The sequence below is a fragment of the Dryobates pubescens genome, chromosome 43 (genome assembly GCF_014839835.1).
Source record: "Dryobates pubescens isolate bDryPub1 chromosome 43, bDryPub1.pri, whole genome shotgun sequence".
NCBI classification, from domain to species: domain Eukaryota; kingdom Metazoa; phylum Chordata; class Aves; order Piciformes; family Picidae; genus Dryobates; species Dryobates pubescens.
Window position 1 is genome coordinate 1,163,236 of NC_071654.1, and position 21,336 is coordinate 1,184,571.

General features: G+C 51.2%; 2 protein-coding genes across 2 annotated transcripts in view; both read left to right on the forward strand.

Moving 5' to 3' along the window:
* The window catches only part of LOC104302688 (zinc finger protein 721-like), a 235,891-nt gene that overhangs the window by 38,616 nt on the left and 175,939 nt on the right, over positions 1 to 21,336 (forward strand). The window lies entirely within an intron of this gene.
* On the forward strand, positions 10,204 to 11,136 carry LOC128899296 (olfactory receptor 14A16-like). Its single transcript, XM_054177674.1, has one exon. The coding sequence runs from the start codon at positions 10,204 to 10,206 to the stop codon at positions 11,134 to 11,136; it is 933 nt and encodes a 310-aa protein (XP_054033649.1).

The following is a 21,336-nucleotide window of genomic DNA, read 5'->3' on the forward strand; positions in this document are numbered from 1 at the left end:
TGCTGCTCAGGTCTTCTTTGTGTTCTGCTTGTTTGCAGCAGAGCTTTATCTCCTCACCACCATGTCCTACGATCGCTACATTGCCATCTGCAGACCCCGGCACTATGAGACCCTCCTGGGCAGCAGAGTTTGTCTCCACCTGGCAGCAGCTGCCTGGGCCTGTGGCTTTCTCATTGCTCTGCTGCACACAGCAAATACGTTTTCCCTGCCCTTTTGCCAGGGCATTGCTGTGGGCCAGTTCTTCTGTGAAATCCCCCAGATCCTCAAGCTCTCCTGCTCCACATCCTACCTCAGGCAACTTTGGGTTCTTGTGGCCAGTGCTCCAGGTCCTACCTCAGGGAGGTTTGGCTCCTTCTGGTCAGTGTTTCTTTCTCATTTGGTTGTTTTGTGTTGATTGTGGTGTCCTATGTGCAGATCTTCAGGGCAGTGCTGAGGATCCCCTCTCAGCAGGGACGCCACAAAGCCTTTGCCACCTGCCTCCCTCACCTGGCTGTGTTCTCCCTTTTTCTCAGCACTGGCTCCATTGCCTACCTGAAGCCCTCCTCCATCTCTTCCCCATCCCTGGATCTGGTGGTGTCAGTTCTGTACTCAGTGGTGCCTCCAGCAGTGAACCCTCTCATCTACAGCCTGAGGAACCAGGAGCTCAAGGCTGCCTTGAGCCAACTGATCACTGGATGCTTTCAGAAGCAATAACCTCTTCTGCAGAGCAGTTCTGATGTCACTCAGTGCAGGCCCAGCCTGGCTTCTGCACTTTGTTGTGTTGGTGTTTTACTCTTTATCAAACGGTCATCCCTTTTGTAACACATTCTCTGCTTTGCTGACCAACAGTTTGTGCTGTAGGACCTCTGCTCTTTCTTTGGTTAAAAAAATAAAGAATCTTTCATTAACATTTTCCCTCCTGAGATCCTTCCTCCAGGACTTCTCCAGTGCTTTTAGGCCCGGTCCTGTGCCGATTTGGCGTAGAAAAGTGTCCCAGCCCAGCAGCACTGCCAGGGAGCACCTGGACTTCCAGGGCTATTGTCTTTCCACTTCCAGCCTCTCCTATGTCAGTACAAGGCCTGAGTGCTGTGGCAGCTTGGTCATTGTTCTGCTGCATGCCAGTCCTGTGAGCATAGGCAGGGACAGGCCATGGGAACTTCTCTGACTGAGCTGGCCCCCAAGAGCAGTTCCACAAAGACAGATGTTCTGCTCAGGGCAGAGTCTGAAGGCTTAGGGTTTCATCCAAAGTTTCCTTCCAGAGCAGACACCAGAAAGTGTCCCAGGGATGCAAACAGCAGGGAACAGCTCAAGTGTGAGTGTGCAGGGCTGGGGCACACAGCAGTGTCCTGACACAGACAGGCCTCCTGCAAGAGGCCTGAAGGAGTAGCAGAGCAGGCTCTGATCTGTGTCTCTGTTCACTGGACAGCCTGGGGAAGCTGTCCCAGGGTAATCATCCTTCTCTAGCCACTCACCACCACCATTTCCACCACTGGCCTCTCACCACAACTTACAAAGTTTCTTTGTCCCCCAGTTGCAGGTCACAGGATCAGGAGATCAGCAGTGGCTGCTGGCATTGCACAGATGAGATGCAGGCATGGCCATGGTGTGTGGGGTGAGAGGAATCTGAGTGAGTACAAACACCATCAGCTGTGGCTGGAGTACCAAGGCACTGGAGGTGTGAGGAGCCTCCCAGCCTCTGGCAGGGGCAGCAGGAGGCCAGGGACACTCTGCCTGCTGCAGTGCAGAGCCTGTGGGAGTGATGGGGAAAGACTCTGCCTGAACATCCTGAGGTGCAGAAGCAGTTTATGAGGCCAGCTCAGGTGTGGACACCTGGCAGAGGTCTGACATTTCTGTGTGTGACTGCAGCACAAACCTCCCTGCCCCAGGGAGATTCCTCTCAGGTGTCCTGCACAGGTTCATTGCAAATGTTGCTGTCTGCTCACATCACCCTTCCTGGGCTGTGCACAGAGGCATCTGTGGTGGTTTGAGCCTTAACTGGGATTTAAGAGCTCAGATGGGGGCAAAGGCTCCCTCCCTGTCTCCCCCACCTCCTCTTTACAGATCAAGAGGAAAAAAAGAGAGGGAAGGAGGCAGGGAAAGGAAAAATTTGGAACAGTCCCTTGCTGTAGGGAAGCAGGAACAGTCTTTTGCTGTGGGGCATCAGGAACAGGTGCAAGTGAGGTGATGCAGGAGCTCTCTGGATTGGTGTGCAGTGTGTTCATGTTGAGTCCTGGATGCTAGGCTGGTATTGAACTAGAGAGAAAAAACATAGAACAACTTACAACTATTCACACAGTGACTATATTACATTGATGTGTGCTGCCCCCTCTGAGTCCATCCCCTCTCAGCCAGAGTCACGTTTCGCTGTGGGATGCACTGAATGTTCCCTGTTTCTACCATGACCCAGGAGGTGTGACCAGGCCCCTCAGCAGAGACCACCCCTCGGCTTGGTTTGCCCCCACCAGCAGCAGGGGAAAGCCACACTGACTTCTGACTCACTGAATTTAAGGAATAGAATCTCAAGCAATGCTCAGCTGATAGAAGGAAATGTTTTAGCTCTTGTGGGTCACAAACCTTGGGAACAAACTGCAGCATTTAGCTAATTACCAACGACCATTGTGACTCAGGAAGGCACACAGCGACCTGAGAATGAGAGCTGGTAAACACTGCAAGAAAGTCTTTTGTCTTCTCTCTGAACTTAGATAAGAGATGCTTGACTGTTTGCCTTTTGTCTAACACCTGTCTGAGCCTTGCCCTGTGATGTGTGTTCCCTGGTATTTCCTCGGCAGCCAATCACGAATCTGTAACTGTCGCACGGACACATCTAATTACCAATCACAAGTAGCCTTCTGAACATGTTAGCCTATATAAAGAAATGACTTTGTACAATAAAGTAGACACTTTGCTTGCATCAAGCTTTGTCTCCATCTCTCAATCGTGGTAGAATTCCCCAGCAGGTTCTTCTCAGCAATCACAGGTGCTCCATCTCTATCCACTGTTTGCAGCGGGTTGGATTGGGAAGGACCAGCTGGGTTCACAGCTCCTCTGCTGATCACTAAGCAAGTGGCTTGAGCTAGGTGTCTTTCTCAGTTCCTTAAGGTTCCACCCCCCATGGCTTTTAGGGTGGTCTTGAGCAAGCCAGTGTAGTGCTCGACCTTCCCCGCAGCTGGTGCATGGTATGGGATGTGGTAAATCCACTCAATCCCATTTTCCTTTGCCCAGTCCCTTAGCAGATGGTTCTTCAAGGGGGTTCCATTGTCCTATTCAATCCTCCCGGGGGTGCTGTGTCTCCACAGGACATGTCTCTCCAGGCCCAGGATGGTGTTGCGAGCAGTGGCATGAGGTGCTGGGTAAGTCTCCGGGCACCCTGGACTTGCCTCCACCATGGTCAGTAGGTGCTGTTTGCCGCTGTGAGACCCAGGAAGGGTGATGGAGTCGATCTGCCAGGCCTCTCTGTACTTCTATTTCCAACATCTTCCCCCATACCACAGAGGCTTCATGCGCTTGGCCTGCTTGATGGCAGCACAGATGTCACACTCATGGATAACCTGTGAGATGGCCTCCAGAGAGATGTCCACTGATCTGTCCCCAGCCCACCAGGAGGTGGCATCTCTCCCTTGGTGGCCAGAAGTGTCCTGGGCCCAGCAAGCTAATAGCTCACCCTTGTGTTCCCAGGCCAAGTCTATTTGGGAGATTTTAGCAGCCAGATCTGCTTGGTGGTTGTGCTTGTGCTCCTCTGTGGCTCTGCTCTTGGGGATGTGTGCAGCCATGTGCCGTACCTTTATTGGCAGCCTGTCCAGGCGGGCAGCGATGTCTTGCCACAGCTGAGCAGCCCAAACAGGTTTCCCTTTTCTCTGCCACCTATTCCTCCTCCATTCCTTCAGCCACCCCACAAGACATTGGCTACTATCCAGGAGTCAGTGTAGAGGTACAGCACTGGCCAGTTCTCTCCTTCTGCCACATCCAGGGCCAGCTGGACAGCTTTTCCCTCTGTGTACTGACTGGATTCGCCTTCTTCATTCCTTGCTTCTGCCACTTGACTTGTTGGGCTCCAGACAGCTGCCTTCCATCTCCGCTAGCTGCCTACAAGCCAGCAGGACCCATCTGTAAATAGAGCACAGCCCTTCTCATTATCAGGGAGATCATTGTATGGGGGAGCCTCCTCAGCATGGCTCACTGTCTGCTCTGGTGGCATTCCCAAGTCAGCACCCTCTGGCCAGTTGCTGATCACTTCCACTATGCCAGGGTGTTCGAAGCTCCCCATCCGAGCTCGCTGAGTTATCAGGGACATCCACTTCCTCCAGGTGGCATCTGTGGCATGATGTGGGATGGAGCCTCTCCCTTTGAACATCCAGGTCAGGACTAGAAGCCTTGGAGCTAGAAATAGAGGTGACTCAGTCCCAATGACCTCAGAGGCAGTCCGGACACCCTCATAGGCAGCTAGGATTTCCTTCTCTGTCGCGGTGTAGTTGGCCTCTCAGCCTTTGTAGCCCTTCCTCCAGAAACCATGAGGCCTGCCCCTGGCTTCACCAGGAGCCTTCTGCCACAAGCTCCACGTAGGACCATTCTCACTGGCCGCAGTGTACAGCACATTCTTGATCTCTGGTCCAGTTGGAACAGATCCCAGAGCCATAGCCTGGACCACCTCTCATTTGATCTGCTCGAATGCTACCTGCTGCTCAAGTCCCCACACAAAATCGTTTCTCTTCCTTGTTACAGGGAAGAGAGGCTTCACAATTTGGCTGTATCCAGGAATGTGCATTTTCCAGAAGCCCACAAGCCCCACAAAGGACTGTGTCTCTTTCTTGTTTGTGGGTTGCACCATTGTGGCTACCCTGTTCACCACCTCCTGAGGGATGTGGTGACAGCCATCCTGCCATCCAACACCCAGGAACTGGATCTCCCTGGCAAGCCCTTTGACCTTGCTTCTCTTGATGGCAAAGCCAGCCTCCAGCAAGATATTGATTATCCTCTTGCCTTTCTGGTAAACTTCCTCTGCTGTCTCACCCCATACAATGATGTCACCAATGAACTGCAGATGCTCAGGGCCTCCACCTTTCTCTAAGGCAGTCTGGATCACCTCATGGCAGATGGTTGAGCTATGGACCCAGCCCTGAGGCAACCCATTCCATTGGTACTGTCCTCCCCTCCAGGTGAAAGCAAACTGTGGCCTGCATTCTTCTGCAATGGGAATGGAGAGAAAGGCATTAGCAATGTCACTTGTGGCATACCGCTTGGCCCCCTTCGATTCCAGCTCGTACTGCAGCTCCAGCATGTCCGGCACGGCAGCGCTGATCGGAGGAGTCACTTCATTCAGGCCACGGTAGTCCATGGTCAGTCTCCATTCCCCATTTGCCTTCCACACTGGCCATATCAGGCTGTTGAAGGGGGAGTGAGCCTTGCTGATCACCTTCTGGCTCTCCAGTCGTCCAATCAGTTGGTGTATGGGGTGCAGAGAGTCTCTGTTGGTCCTGGATTGCCTGCCATGTACTATGCCAGAGGCAAGAGGGAACTTCAAATTCTGCCTCTTGTGGTTGCCCACTACGGAGGGCTCATCCAACAGCTCAGGCATGGGGGACAGCTGTTCTTTGCCTGCAGTCTCTACAGCTGCTCTCTCAAATGCCCACTTGTGCCCCCTAGGCTCCTTGAAGCATCCCTCCTGCAGAAAGTCAATGCCAAGAATGCAAGGTGCATCTGGACCAGTCACTAGGTTGTGCTTTCCCCATTCATTCCCGGTCAGGCTTTTCTCAGCCTGCAGTACAGTCAGGTCTTGTGACCCCCTGTGACTCCCTGAATGCTTATGGGCTCAACCCCTTTGTAGCTCGATGGTATCAGGGTGCATTGGGCCCCTGTGTCCACCAGAGCTGGCTACTTCAGGGCTTCTGAAGTGCCAGGCCATTTCACTGAGACATCCCAGGACACTCTGTTGTCCCTGGCCTCCACCTGGCTGGAGGTAGAGCACCTCTAATACTGGTGGCGGTGTCCACACTTGTCACAGGGTCCTGTGTTCCTAGGGGAAGGGTCTCTTGAGCAGAGGGACCCCTCTGGGAAAGTGGGGCAGCCCTGGAGCAGTCAAACTGGGCCCCTCCCAGGATAGACTGCACCCTGTTCCAGTACAAGCTGGATTCCCTGGCCCCATTCCAATACAACCTGGGCCCCACCCAGCACACACTTGATCTTTGTAACTCCTCCCAGCACAGCCTGAGCCACCTGTCAGCACGACCTGAATCTCCTGAACTTCCGAGCACAGATATGGTCTCAACCCAGTACCAGCATCATCATCTCAGCATCTCCCAGTCCAGTCTGGGTCTCATCCCTGCACAAACGACATCCCCCAGAATCTCTGATTCCATTCCAATAGAGCCTAGGCCCCATTCCAGTGCACACAGGACACACTGATGCCATCCCAGTTCACACTGGGCTCTCCTCCCTGCACAAGCTGAATCTCTTTGAGCCCTCCCAGTCCACACTGGGCTTTGTGCCAGCACAAAGTGAATGTCCTGGTCCCCTCTCAGAACAGAAACAGCCTCATTCCAGCACAAATTGGATCATCTTGCTCCACCACAGGGGATGGGTCCCTTTCCAGCACAAAGTGCATTCCTTGGTCCCCTCCCAGTACCTGCTGCCTCCCTCCACCTGTGAAATGGATACTCTGATGCCATCTCAGCACAAACTGGGGCACATCACAGTACAAGCTGCATACCCTGAGTCCCTCCCACTACACACCAGGCTCCATCCAAATACTCACTGGGGTCCCTGATCCCATCCCACTATAGACTGGGCCCCATTCCACTCCAAGCAGGGTGCCTTAAACACCTCCAAGTACAGCTTGGCTGTGTCCTAGTATAAACTGCTTCTCCTCATCCCATTCTAGTACAATTTGAGACCTGTCCCAGAATAAACTGGTTCCAGTGGCATCACCAAGTACAGACAAGGGATTATCCCAGTGCAAGATGCATCTGCTGATCTCTTCCCAGTACATAAATAGCGTTGTCCTATAGCAAAGTCAGAGCTTTGGCCCCTCCCAGTTCCAAACGCAGCCCTCCAACTGTGAACCAGAGGACAACACTCCTTCCCAACAGAGATTGTGCCCACTCCCAGGAAAGACTACACTACCTGAAGCCCTCCAAACACTCTTCTGGGACAACTCCAGAACAACCTGTATCCCTTTACCCACTCCCTGACACACTGGGCCCCATCCCAGTGCAAACTGGTTCCTTGTTGGTTTGGAACTGGAGGTTCTGGTGTGTCCCAGCCCCAGGCAGAAAGGCACTGCAGGGTCTGGCAGGAGCCATTCAAATGCCCTGGGATGGAGCGAAGCCAGAACACAGGGAAGAAGGCCAAGTGCAGCTGGGCTCTGGCAGGAGGAGTGTGGCCACCCAGACACAGTTGTCCTCCCCCAGACGCCCTGGCTCAGCACTGCTGTGGCCACATCTGGATGCTTGGTGTCTCGTTTTGGGAATATCCCTGTCTGAAGGAATGTAGAGGAACTCCAGAGAATGCAAAGGAGAACTACTAGGATGGGGGTTGACATCGCTGTGGAGAGGCTGAGGGACCTGGGCTGCTTCAAGCCTGCTGAATGGAGGCTCAGGACACTGCCAGAGCAGTGTGCACATGGCTGAAGGGTGGTTTCAGAGAGGATGGAGCTCTTCTGGGGAGTGGGAAGAGACCAAAACCTCCACAAAGTGCAGCTTGGAAGGTTCAGAGTGGAGATGAGGCCAAAGAAATATCCCTCAATGGGCAGAGCTGCTATGCATGAGGCTATCCAGAGGTGTCAGGAAATGGCAGGGAGAGCTGAGACAGCTCAGGGAAGGGATGGCAATGGCAGGGGGAGAGCTGGCTGGGGAAGCAACATTGGTGTCAGCAGCCTGAAGGGAAAGAGCTGCAGGCATGGGACAGTGTAGGAGAGGCGGCAGTAGGATGGCCAAGGGCTCTGGCAAGGCTGAGAGGCCCAACAGGACCAAGGTCTTTGTCCCCTTGGATCTGGCACTTGCCTCTGCCACCAGGGCCTGTGAGGGGAAACTTTGCTTTGAGGTTCTTCTATTGCAAGGGCAGTGGTCAGGGCTTGGCCATTCTGCTTCCTAGACCAATGTCAAGTTTTTCTGCCCTGTACTTTGCCTTTGTCTCCCTGCAATCCTGGCCTCTAACAAGCTGCTCTAACGAGTCCCTGGGGAGCCTTTGTCAGTAACAAGCCTCAGTTAGGCCAATCAGTGCTTCAAGGTACTTTGGAGTTTGCTTCTGCCTTGGACTTGTTGAGAGGCTTTTTGGGAGTACCTTGGCAGAGTCTCCTGGCAGTACCTGAGGATGATGTAATCAGCCCCAAATACTCCATGGGGCTCATTAAATGCTGCTGAACCTCTAACTATTGCCAAGGTTTCTGCAGCTAATTGGAGAAGTTTTTATTGTACAAAGCATCTGATAGTATTTTTAAAGGTACATTTAATTCCTTTTCAGCAGGAGGTGTCTCTTTGCAAGCAAACCACAGCAATCCTGTCAAGATCCTACCCTCATCACTGCTCATCCTCACTCACCACTGCCACCAGCAGAGCCCAGAGCCACAGGTGAGGGACAGGATCTGCCTTGCCAGGGGCTGGGGCTCAGGGCTTGGCCCTTTGGATCAATGAAACCCCTCCAGGTTTCCTCAGCAGCAGAGCCACCTTGAGCTGCTTGTCCTGACCTGTCAGCACTGCCTCAGGTCTCTGCTCTCACCAGAGCCTGGAGATGCTTCAGTGCCTCCAGTGATGCTTCCCTTGCATCCACGGTCTCCTTCTGCTCTAACCAGACCCTGTGGACCTTTCCCAGTATGCTTCACTGGGACCCATTAAGAGTAGAAGAAACTTCAGAGTTCAAATCTGACTTTGACTTCTGGAGATGTTTCATCAGATTCCTCTCAGTCCCTGAGGTTTACAGGACACCAAAAGCTACCAGAGGAGTTATTAAAAGACCTTCGGCTGCTCCTCTGCTGCCCTATTGGGCTGGACTCCTGGGCTGGAAGGAACTGCTGGCAAGCAGGCAGCACTGCAGAGAGACAGCTCTGGCCAGGAGCAGCTCCTCTGCACAGCACAGCAGGGCTGAGGACATTGCCAGAGGATCTCAGCAAGATGAGGAAGGCAGAGAGAGCTTCAAGGTGGCCAGGGTGACTGAGAGCTCACTGGAGGAGAAGTCACTGCAGTCACTGACACAGTGAGGCTGTGGGTGCAGGACACTGCAGCTGTAGCTCCTGGAGGCATCTCCATCTCGGCAGCTGAAGCTCAGCTGAAGGCTCTGCAGTGTGCACACAGAAGGAGGAGCAAAGCCCTTCAGTTCCATCCTGTGAGCAGCAGTGAGCAGAGCTGGGGAAGGAGAAGGCTTCACCCCCAGCCCCTCTGCCTTTCTCTCTTCCCTTCACTGTCTCTGCAGCACTGCAGGCCTGCTCCCTGTTTCTCCACCTCTCCATGGGTGTGGTGGTTTCAGGCAATGCCTTTAAAATTTAGTTACAGATTTTGAGCAGAAAAGAAGAAACAAAATAAATAGATCACTCTTGGGTGTGAAAAGGAAAAGAAAAGATTCTTCTAAACAAATTGATTGGATAAATATCTGGAATCAGAGGAGCTGTACCATAACAATTCTCTCTCTTCTCTTCTCATCTCAGCTGTTTTGCTTTGCTGGGAAGAGATCACCTGCTTTGGCTGCCCTTGGCTAAGTCTAACCCACTGCTTTTTTTCTCTCTCCACCCCTCCTTTCTCTCTTGGAAGAGGGGGATGGGGGGCAGGGATAGAGGAACAGCTTCCCTGGTCTCTGACCAGGGGGTTTCCTGTTGTTTGCTAATTGTAAATACCTGTCCAATATTGTCACTCCTGCATGTTCTGTACCTGTTCATTGCATTCCATTGTAGAGTGTAGCTCTTGCTTGTCAATACAGCTTCATTTGCTTCTGACTGAGCTGCTCTGGCAAAGCTAATGCTGAGGAGAAATTTCAACCTACCAATATGGGACTCTTGTTCCCTGGGATTGGGCTGTTGGTCACTTTCTGTTCTGACTCCAGAGGAATCTTCCTGGCAATTCTGGGTCCCTGCTGCATTTGAAGCTGTGATGAACTCTGCCATGGGTTGGTAGTGATGGGACTGAGCTGATCCAATCCTCATGCAGCTCAGAGACAGGGGTTACAATGAGGCTGAGAGAAGTGTGCCCTAACTTGTCACTGCCTTTCCCTCCTTGCACAGGTCTCTATGCCCACAGGCAGCAAATGGCCAACAGCAGCTCCATCACCCACTTCCTCCTCCTGCCATTCCCAGGCACAAGGCAGCTGCAGCTCCTGCACTTCTGCCTCTTCCTGGCCATCTACCTGGCTGCCCTGCTGGGCAATGGCCTCATCATCACCACCATAGCCTGGGACCACCACCTCCACACTCCCATGTACTTCTTCCTCCTCAACCTTGCCCTCACTGACCTGGGTGCCATCTCCACCACTGTTCCCAAGTCCATGGCCAATTCCCTGTGGGACAGCAGGGACATCTCCTATGCAGGATGTGTTCTCCAGGTCTTCTTTTTCGTATTCCTAATTGATGCAGAATATTTTCTCCTCACCACCATGTCCTACGATCGCTATGTTGCCATCTGCAGACCCCTGCACTATGAGACCCTCCTGGGCAGCAGAGTTTGTGGCCACATGGCAGCTGCTGCCTGGACCTGTGGCTTTCTCTATGCTCTGCTGCACACAGCCAATACATTTTCCCTGCCCCTCTGCCAGGGCAATGTTGTGGACCAGTTCTTCTGTGAAATCCCCCAGATCCTCAAGCTCTCCTGCTCCACATCCTTCCTCAGGGAACTTTGGGTTCTTGTGGCCAGTGCCTTTTTAATCTTTCTCTGTTTTGTGTTGATTGTGGTGTCCTATGTGCAGATCTTCAGGGCAGTGCTGAGGATCCCCTCTCAGCAGGGACGCCACAAAGCCTTTGCCACCTGCCTCCCTCACCTGGCTGTGGTCTCCCTCTTTCTCAGCACTGGCTCCATTGCCTACCTGAAGTCCTCCTCCATCTCCTCCCCATCCCTAGACCTGGTGGTGTCAGTTCTGTACTCAGTGGTTCCTCCAGCATTGAACCCTCTCATCTACAGCCTGAGGAACCAGGAGGTCAAGGCTGCCATGAGCCAACTGATCCCTGGATGCTATCAGAAGCAATAAACTCTTTGTCTTCCCCTGCAGAGCAGTTCTGATGTCACGCAGTGCAGGCTCAGCCTGGCTTCTGGAGTTCTGGGTGCTGCTGGTGCTGTTCCCCTTGTGTGAATGTTGTTGCCACACAAATGTCTTTCTTCAGACGATTTCTGGCTCCTTCTTGGTCTGTTTGATGTGACCTAGAGACTGTGTATGTGGGGAGCTGTGCTCCCTGTGTGTGCTGAACATAATAAAGGACCCTGCAGGGAGTTGTTTTTCTGAGTTCCATCCTCCAAGGCTTCTGTGGAGCTGCAGGGCAGTGCCTGTGTGCAGAGGTGAAGGGGCAGAGTCCCAACACAGCAGCAGTGCCAGGGAGCCCCAGAGCATGGGCTGTCCTCAGCTGCTCTTTCTTCCCTTCCACCCTCTCCTGCTGAGCCTCTGTGCTGGGCCAAGCCCTGAGTGCTCTGGCAGCTTGGGCACTGTGCTGCTGTGCAGCAGTGCTGGGGCTGCAGGCAGGGACAGTCCAGGGCAGCTTCTGGGACAGAGCTGTGCTCCAGAGCAGCACTGCCATCAGCACAGGAGGTCTCCTCATGCCTTCACACCCCAACTCCCTCTGTAATGGGTTGGGGCAAACCCCTTCCCCACCACGCGCAGAAATAATGACTCAGACAAACTGATTGCAAAGGTAGTGGAGAGTTTAAATAGAGAACAGTCAGTGTGCACAAAAGGAAACATAGTGACAAGAAAGACCCCAAACCCCACCTGAGGGTGCATCCAAAACCCCAAGGGCTCCTCCTTCCCCCCCCAACTATTAGGCTGGTCTCCACTGGCCAGATCTGAGACTGCCCATCCCCCAGTGGCCTTGGGCCCAATCAGGCCCATGGCAGGGAGATCTCTCCCCCAGTTACCAAGTCTCGGAGAGGGAAGGAAAGAGGAAGTACCAGACCCCACCACAAAATTTATAGTGGTGCAAGGGATTATGGTAGAAATACCTAATTTCCTGCGTCCACCCACTGGGATGGACTTCTGGACACAGGAAACACCCCTGTAGCAGAGGGCACCCAGCCCAAACTACGACAGGAGCCACCCCTTATTTCATACCATAATCCCTGCACCCAAACACATCATCAGATCAGAAAGCTTCTGATGACATGTCCGGCGGAGTCCATATCTCCATCTGGGCGTCCACCCCAATAGTCTCTCATTCAGGCTCAAGTGTCTGCCCGTTCCAGTTCTTCTTCCTTCATCCAATGGAACCTCCCAGCGATGCAGAGTTCACTCTTCTGCGGTGCAAGTTCTCCATGGATTCGTTGGGCATCCTGGTCACCTGGGAAAGCCTCACAACTTCTCAGCTGAGCCTTTATTCTCATACTCAGTGGCAAATTCTCCACCCCTGGGGCAGGCCAGTCGCAACAATCCGGCTCCACGACTGCCTTTTTCAATCCATCCAGGGTGCCGCAACCAACCGCTTTCACGCAGACCAAAACTACATGGATGCCTGTCAGAGGCACTCCGCCCCCACACTGGGCACTCGCATACCGAGGCAGGACAGCCCCATGTTGGGCACCAAAAAAAAAAGGGAGTGTGGTGGTTTGAAAGGAAAGGCTCTGCTTTCCCTCCCCCACTGAGAAAGAGACCACGGCTAAAACTCAGTCGGAGAAATGAGAGTATATTTTACAATATATACACGAATGTACAGCAAATAAACTCAATCAGAAACCAGACCCCCGACAGAGGGGGCTTCCTCCTGTGCCCGCTTCACCCCCCTACCTCCCTTCTCCCCCAAAGAGGTAGAAGAAGAGAAAAGAGGGGTTAGCACAGCAGACAGAGGCCTAAGCACAGAGAGTTAGTTAGTTCTTATCTCTTGGCAAGAATCCCAGAAGCAGATCCAGCCGAAAGGGACAGCGAAGGAAGGAAGACTGAGAGAAAGTCCCAGCTCCCCTGGGTCTAACAATCTCACCTCCCACCTTACTTGGCCAATGAAATTCATTTAGAATACCAAAATATTCTATAAACATTTAGCCAGTGTGCCCCTTTCTTAAAGGCACAGCCTCAAACGGTCACACCCTCCCATTACAGACTGCACCTACTCAGAGTCCAAAGTGTATACCCTGACCCCCTTCCAATATAGACTCAGTCCAAACATGGTCTCTTTAACCCTTCCCAGTACAGATGTGGCCTCATCCCACTACAAACTGGATCCTACTGTGCTCTAGCACTGCAGCCTGGGTCCCATCCCAGCACAGAATATATCCCCTGACTCCCTTCCCACTACCATCTGCATCCATTCTAGTACATACTGCACACCCTCATGCCGTCCCAGTTCAAACAGGATCCCTTTCATCCCTCCTGGTACACATTCGGCCTTGTCTCAATAAAAAGTGGATCCCCTTATCCCCTCCCAGTACATCCTGGCCTCACTTCCAGTTCAAGCTGCATTCCCTGACCCATTCCAGTTCAGTCTGGTCTCCACATATTACAATCTGGATGGAGCTGTGGTCACCTGGCTGGGCCCAGCACATCCCCAGCAGTGCCACCGAGCCTGCTCTTACCATAGGACAAGCTGGAGCTGGGCACCACGGTGACAATGACTGAGGCCTCATGGGCACCTGTGCCCAGGCTGGCCCTGCACACAGTCTCACTGGAGTCAGCTTTCATGACATAGGGCACATGCATAGAATACATAGAATAAACCAGGTTGGAAGAGACCTTCAAGATCATCACATCTAACCCATCAACCAATCCAACACCACCCAAACAACTAACCCACGGCACCAAGCACCCCATCAAGTCTTCTCCTGAAAACCTCCAGTGATGGCGACTCCACCACATCCCCAGGCAGCCCATTCCAATGTGCAATCACTCTTTCTGCATAGAACTTTTTCCTAACATCTAGCCTGAACCTCCCCTGGTGCAGCCTCAGACTGTGTCCTCTTGTTCTGGTACTGGCCGCCTGGGAGAAGAGACCAACATCCGTCTGTCTACAACCTCCCTTCAGGTAGTTGTAGAGAGCAATAAGGTCACCCCTGAGTCTCCTCTTCTCCAGGCTAAACAACCCCAGCTCCCTCAGCCTCTCCTCGTAGGGCTTATGTTCCAAACCCCTCACCAACTTTGTTGCTCTTCTCTGGACTCGTTCCAGCAAGTCAACCTCCTTCCTAAACTGAGGGGCCCAGAACTGGACACAGTACTCGAGGTGCGGCCTAACCAGTGCAGTGTACAGGGGCAGAATGACCTCCCTGCTCCTGCTGGCCACACTGTTCCTGATGCAGGCCAGGATGCCATTGGCCCTCTTAGCTGCCTGGGCACACTGCAGGCTCATGTTCAGTCTACCGTCAACCAGCACCCCCAGGTCCCTCTCAGTCTGACTGCTCTCCAGCCACTCTGACCCCAGCCTGTAGCTCTGCATGGGGTTGCCGTGGCCAAAGTGCAGCACCCGGCACTTGGACTTATTAAATGCCATCCCATTGGACTCTGCCCATCTGCCCATTTTGCACCAATGGTGCCATTCAGATAGGCCCAAGTGCCACTGCACAGCTCCCTCCTCTTTGATCTGCTTGGGGCCCAGTACTGATCCCTGGGGCACACCACTGGTGCCTGGCTGCCAGCTGGTTGTGGCACCATTCACCACCACTCTCTGGGCTCGGCCCTCCAGCCAGTTCCTAACCCATCGCAGTGTGCTCCCATCCATGCAGCCGGGAGCCTGAGACCTGAGGTTGAGGACAGCCATCAGTGTCACAGGGTGGGGGACAGGGCGGGGCTTGGGGTGCTGCTCGTGCTGCTCAGGCCCTACCTGGTGCCCAGCAGGCAAGGAGCTGCCACGCCTGTACCAGGTGATGGTGCTGGAGCCAGGTCCTGCCACCACGCAGTCAAGGTGCAGGCTCTGGCCCTTGGTGGGGGATGGGGATGAGGACTCGATGTGGACTGGCACTGCCATCCCTGCCAGGAGGCACCTGGGGGGGTTTTGGTCCCACCAAAAGATCCCTGTACCATGACAGTGCCACCCACCCACCTCACCTGGCACCACGGCCTCCTTGATGGCTGCACTTGCTGTGCCAGCAGCGCTGGTGCCCACACAGAGTTAGAAGCCACCATCAGGCAGTGCCATGGAGGGGATGACCAGCGTGGTGATGTCACCCTGCTCAGCGTGGGAGTGCAACATTGCTGTCTGCCCTCATCCCCCCAGAGCACCCAGAGGTGCTGGTACGATTGGAAACCATTTAACCCTTCCCAGTACAGACCTGGTCACATCTCAGTACAAACTGCATCTCCTGAACCCTTCCCATCTCAGATGTGGTCTTATCTCAGAACAAACTGCATCACTTTGACATCTCCCACACAGTTTTCTGTGCCACTACAAAGTGCATCCCTTGGACCCCTTCTCAGTCCCAGCTGCACCCAGCACAGCACAAAGTGGATATCCTGATCCCAGTGCAGCTGTGGCCTGATCTTGGTACAAATGGGATCCCATTGCCATCTCCCAGCACAGTCTGAGTCTCATCCCAGGACAAAGTGCATCTCCTGAAACCCTGATTCCATCCCAGCACAGACCAGGACCCATCCTTTGTTTGAATGAGCAATGCTCTGATGGATACAGGCCTGGTTGGGTGAAAGGGACCAAAGAGTGGTGCTCAGTGAAGTTAAATCCAGCTGGTGGCAGGTCACAAGTGGTGTTCCTCAGGGCTCAGTGTTGGGAGCACTTCTGTTTAATAAATTTATTGATGACCTTGGTGAAGACACAGAGCGTTCAGCAGTGAGTCAGCAGATGACACCAAGTGAGGGGGCAGAGTTGATCTGCATGAGGGTAGGGAGGCTCTGCAGAAGGACTTGGATAGATTGGATCCATGGCCAACGTTACCAGGAAGAGCTTCAACAAAGCCAAGTGCCAGGAGTAGTGACGATCTGGGAAAAAGAGCAATTAGGCAATTCCACAGAGTAGTGAAAACAATGATGTAACCCTTTAGAAAGTGACCAATAGTATGTGTTAAATTAGAATGGAATTAACTATGTATAAGACTATAAATAAGGAAGTGTGGAACAATAAAGTGGAAGCTTGCTTATCAATCATATTGATTGCTGCGAGTCTTTCTCTCACCCCCCTCACCGATGGATTTCTCTTCCCGACATCTGGCGCCCGAACACAGGGACATGAAGGCTTTATAGGAACGGAAGAGTATCCGACGGCTGCTTCAGCAAGTTCGCGATCTACGGCTGCTGAAGGAAGGAGGCACGGGTGGGGACGGAGTGTGTCGAAGGGTATTCCCAGGTCTGTGCAGCAATCAACGGGCAAAATGTGAACCCGACGCTGGCGTAGGGGGTTCGTACCATGCCTGGGCAAGGATTCACTAGGAAGAATTCTGCTCGCCATCCGGGTAAGGGCTGCCGGCTCAGGTTTAAGGCTGCACTTAAGGAAATCCCCAGCCGGGGTATGGAGAGCGAAGTAGCCCTTTTAATGTGTCCTTGAGAAACAAGGCTTGCTTTATTTAGAACAGTTAGGGAAGTTTGTGGCACAGAAGAGCCTTAAGGACACCAGCGTGGAAGGACGGATACCGCTGATTATGGAAAAAGAGGTAGCTTTCTCATTGCTTCATTGTTTTTTAGAAAAACAAAAGGCAGATGTATCGTCTAAGATAATTCCTGGGTTTTTGCTAGTGGAGATAGTTATTTTGATGAAATTGTTTGGAGGGACTATGGAAACAGACTGTGGGACTGGGTCACTATCAAGCTGCAAAAGCCGTGGCAAGAATGCATAAACTGTATTAAAAAACATAAACTAGAACAGCGAATGGCTGCTGCAGTTACAGCAAAGTTGTCAGGACGAGTTGTAGCCAGACGATGTGTTTCAAAGTATCAACCGATCGACCGGGGCCACCCCCGATACATCTTGCAGCGGCCACTGCCGTCTGCACCCAGCAGGGAAAAAGCCGAGAAAAGGCAGCTCTCGGAGGACCACAACACCGGCAGCGAGGACTTCAAGCAGCGCTGACTTTGCTTTATGGCCCCTCTGAGAAACAACGGAGCGCTTGGGGGCTCGGGGTGACAGCGTTCTTACCACCGCACCCCGCCCACCAGCCCTGCCGGCCCCCGTGGATACCGACAGCTCCGACAAAGGCAGTACCGGCTGACGCACCACTGATACTGGCAGCACTGACAGCAGCAGCAGCCCAGCGGCGGCCGCTTGCCCGGCCCCCACCCCTTTCCCCCACAGAGGCTCGCACCAGCGACCCCCCTTCCCAGTGGCTTTAGCCGCAACTCTGCTCTGATTTAAAGCAACAGTGCTAATTTTCTCATTTCTGGTTGTAATGTCTTTCAGAGATTTGCTATTTAGAGTTTTGCTAAGTTTTTGTAATAAGAATGATTAATGGTATGCATTTAGTACTTGTGGGTAGTTAATGCATGGTGATTGTACTGAGGTGTGAGTACTTAGTGATGAGTTGTGGGATTTTGTTTTGGTTTGGACCTTCTCAGTTGTGTGCCTAGGCATTTCAAAGGAGCTCCATGTAATATTGTAATAATGTTAAGGTTTGTAGTGAATAGGTATTCTTTTTCAACGGTATTCTTTAGCTAATATAATGTCACAGTATCACAGTATCACAGTATCACAGTAACTAAGGTTGGAAGAGACCCCAAGGATCATCAAGTCCAACCTGTTCCAACAGACCTCACAACTAGATCATGTCAGCAAGTGCCACGTCCAATCTCCCCTTGAACACCTCCAGGGACGGCGACTCCACCACCTCCCTGGGCAGCCCATTCCAATGACGAATGATTCGCTCAGTAAAGAACTTTTTCCTCACCTCGAGTCTAAACCTCCCCTGGCACAACTTGAGACTGTGTCCCCTTGTTCTGGTGCTGGTTGCCTGGGAGAAGAGACCAACCCCCTCCTGTCTACAACCACCTTTCAGGTAGTTGTAGAGGGCAATGAGGTCGCCTCTGATCCTTCTCTTCTCCAGGCTAAACAAACCCAGCTCCCTCAGCCTCTCCTCATAGGGCTTGTGCTCAAGGCCTCTCACCAGCCTTGTTGCCCTTCTCTGGACACGTTCAAGTGTCTCGATGTCCTTCCTAAACTGAGGGGCCCAGAACTGGACACAGTACTCAAGGTGTGGCCTAACCAATGCAGAGTCCAGGGGCACAATGACCTCCCTGCTCCTGCTGGCCACACTATTCCTAATACAGGCCAGGATGCCATTGGCCCTCTTGGCCACCTGGGCACACTGCTGGCTCATGTTTAGGCGGGTGTCAATCAGCACCCCCAGGTCCCTCTCTGTTTGGCAGCTCTCCAGCCACTCTGACCCCAGCCTGTAGCTCTGCATGGGGTTGCCGTGGCCAAAGTGCAGCACCCGGCACTTGGACTTATTAAATGCCATCCCCTTGGACTCTGCCCATCTGTCCAGTCGGTCAAGGTCCCTCTGCAGAGCCTTTCCACCCTCTAACTGACTAACATCTGTTCCCAACTTGGTGTCATCTGCAAACTTGCTGATGACTGACTCAACCCCCTCATCCAGATCATCAATGAAGATGTTAAAGAGGATGGGGCCCAGCACTGATCCCTGGGGGACGCCACTGGTGACTGGCCGCCAGCCGGATGTGGCACCATTCACCACCACTCTCTTGCCTCGGCCCTCCAGCCAGTTCCTAACCCAGCAATCTTTAGATTTCCTTCTTAGACATAGACTACAAAAAATTAAAAAAAAAAAAAAGGGGTGAACAAAAAAGGTAACAGGTGCAAAGAAAAAGTTTAAACATACAAAATATAACAAAGGTACAAAAACTCTGGATACAAAAAATAGAGTACTAAATAACAGAATAATAGAGTACTAAATAACAGAGTAATAAACAAGAAGAGCAACAATAAAAATAAAAATATTAAAAACAAAATATGACAAACTAAAAAATCCTAAGGATTACTGACAAAAATAGCTGTTAACAAAACATAAGGCTTGTTAGCAATAAATAAAAAATAAGGATTATCAAGACTACTAGATTAAAACAAAAACTCTATAGAGAAAGAAGACATCAAGAAAGTTAAAATGCACAATAATAATAAAAAGAATTAATAGAAAAGCAGGTTACAAAATATAATAAAAAAGCAAAAATACAACATAAAAATAGAAAATAGATTAAATGAATTAAACATGCAAAAAAAAATTGAAGAATATAAGATCAAACTAAATAAAAGATTCAATACTAGATAAAAAGAAAAACAAAAACATTAAAGTTAAAAAGGTGATTAGAATAACAAATTAAAATACAGATTAAAAATTGCAACAACAAAATACAAATAATAATTAGGAAAGTAAACAAGAAATAAAATTTAAAAACAAATGACAAGTAGGTCGCCTCAAGCTTTCTTTCCTGCTACCTGCGATCATCGCAATAAACAACAGCAGAGGAATCAAGACCGTGAGGACACAGCATTGCCCATGAAGCTGAACATCGATCATCTGGGATCACAAACGCCATTCAGAAGAATGCACCATGGCACCACAGGAATTAGGACTGAATATTATGGTTGTTTGATAACTTTGTCTTCTCTTTTGTTAACTAAGTGTGCCTCTGAATGCAGACATCCTAGGAGATAAAGTTTCATCTTTACATTTCGCCAAACAAAAACTGAACCAAAACAAAATCAAAACAAAAAAAAAAGGGGGGGGGGGAAGAGAGAATACCCCCATAGCAGAAAAAATTAGCTCATGGTAACCCTAGAGATGCTGTAACCCTAGAAACATCAACCCTAGCAGTGCTGTAACCCTCTCACCACAAGACATACAGCACAACTGTCATGAAAATGACAACCAGCAAACCTGCTTAGCACTGACCTCAATGACTGTCACGATGATCCAAGCTGTCAACAGAAAGCATCTAACTTCTAACCGAGTGTCGTGACTGCTTAACTGTTGTGTGAATGTTAAGAGATTAGAATTACTAGGATGAGCAAAACCATGTTATTTTGTGTAATTTTATATTGAGCAAAGCAATGAAGCTCTTTTTGCTCTTGCTGTTTGCCTGCGAGTTTTCTGTCTGTGAAGCTAGAGCCTGGCCAGATCTACCTTTACAGATTAAAGAACTCTTGCTGCCATTAAACAATTCATGATTTTTGACTATCCTAGAGAAAATAAAGATGCAACATAACCCTAAGGTGGATTGTAAAAGACAGTGCTAAGGATTACATTTGTGCCTCAATCTTTGTGTGCAATGTATTCAGGCATAATCAAGTCTTCTCTGTCTACAAGAGGAGTGAAATGTAAAGATGGGAACTATTAAGATCTAAGTTCTTCTTTACAATGTTTGTTATCTTTGACCATGGATTATGCCAGCTCTGTCAGAACGTTGTAACTAGCTCAACTTAAGCTTTGTGCCTTGTATGGGTTACATCAGTCTGTTAGACATGCTGCATTGCAGAACTTTTCCTTTTGCTATACAGCTTAGCTTTACCTTGCTTGCTTCTGTGTATGCAAAGAGTATCTTGTATGGGATGAGACAACTCCCATGACCAGATTGCTCACAAAACCAAAAAGGGGGATCTGTGGCAATGGTAGCAATAAGCAGTGTGAGCAATCTGGCAGTATAGGCTTAGAGCCTGACATGGTGGTAGGCCATGCTCAGCATAAGTGCAGAAGTAGCTAGCAATGCAGCAAAACAGTGCTGTGCCTGCAGCATGTAACTAAAGCAGGGCACTGGTAGCTATAAACACAGAGAGTTATCTGGGAATAACAGGACACACACCTGCATCAACAGCCTCGTGTGTCATTAGTAGTGTGACCAATAATCTATAACAGCACAATGTGTGGTCACTCGTGGGGAACCAATGAAGCTATGCCAACGATGCTCTCAGTGTTTATATAAGTTGTAGAGGTTCCCTTAAAAAACGAACAATACTCGATCATATTGGTCATTTGTATTGTCTCCGTTCTCCATCGCCAACAGACTGGAACTGCTGCTGGCAGTGCCTAAGGGTATCCAGATTTTATTGAGACAAGGCTTAAGGCATACTTGGAGGGAGAAAAGGGATGATTTGGGGACTGAGACAGGGCCCAGACTGTACTGGGAGGGCATGAGGGCATGCAGTTTGTACTGGGATGGATGCAGATGGTACTGGGAAGGGAGCCAGGGGATACATTCTGTGCCGGGATAGGACTGCGGTGGGTTGACTGCAGAGGAAGGGACCCAGGGATCCAGACTGCAGGGGAAGAAGAAAATATGTGCTAGCTTGTACTGGGATGAGGCCACATC

Bases quoted from the DNA above. Each gene is read 5' to 3' on its own strand.
- LOC128899296 (XM_054177674.1), top strand. From the start codon at position 10,204: ATGGCCAACAGCAGCTCCATCACCCACTTCCTCCTCCTGCCATTCCCA.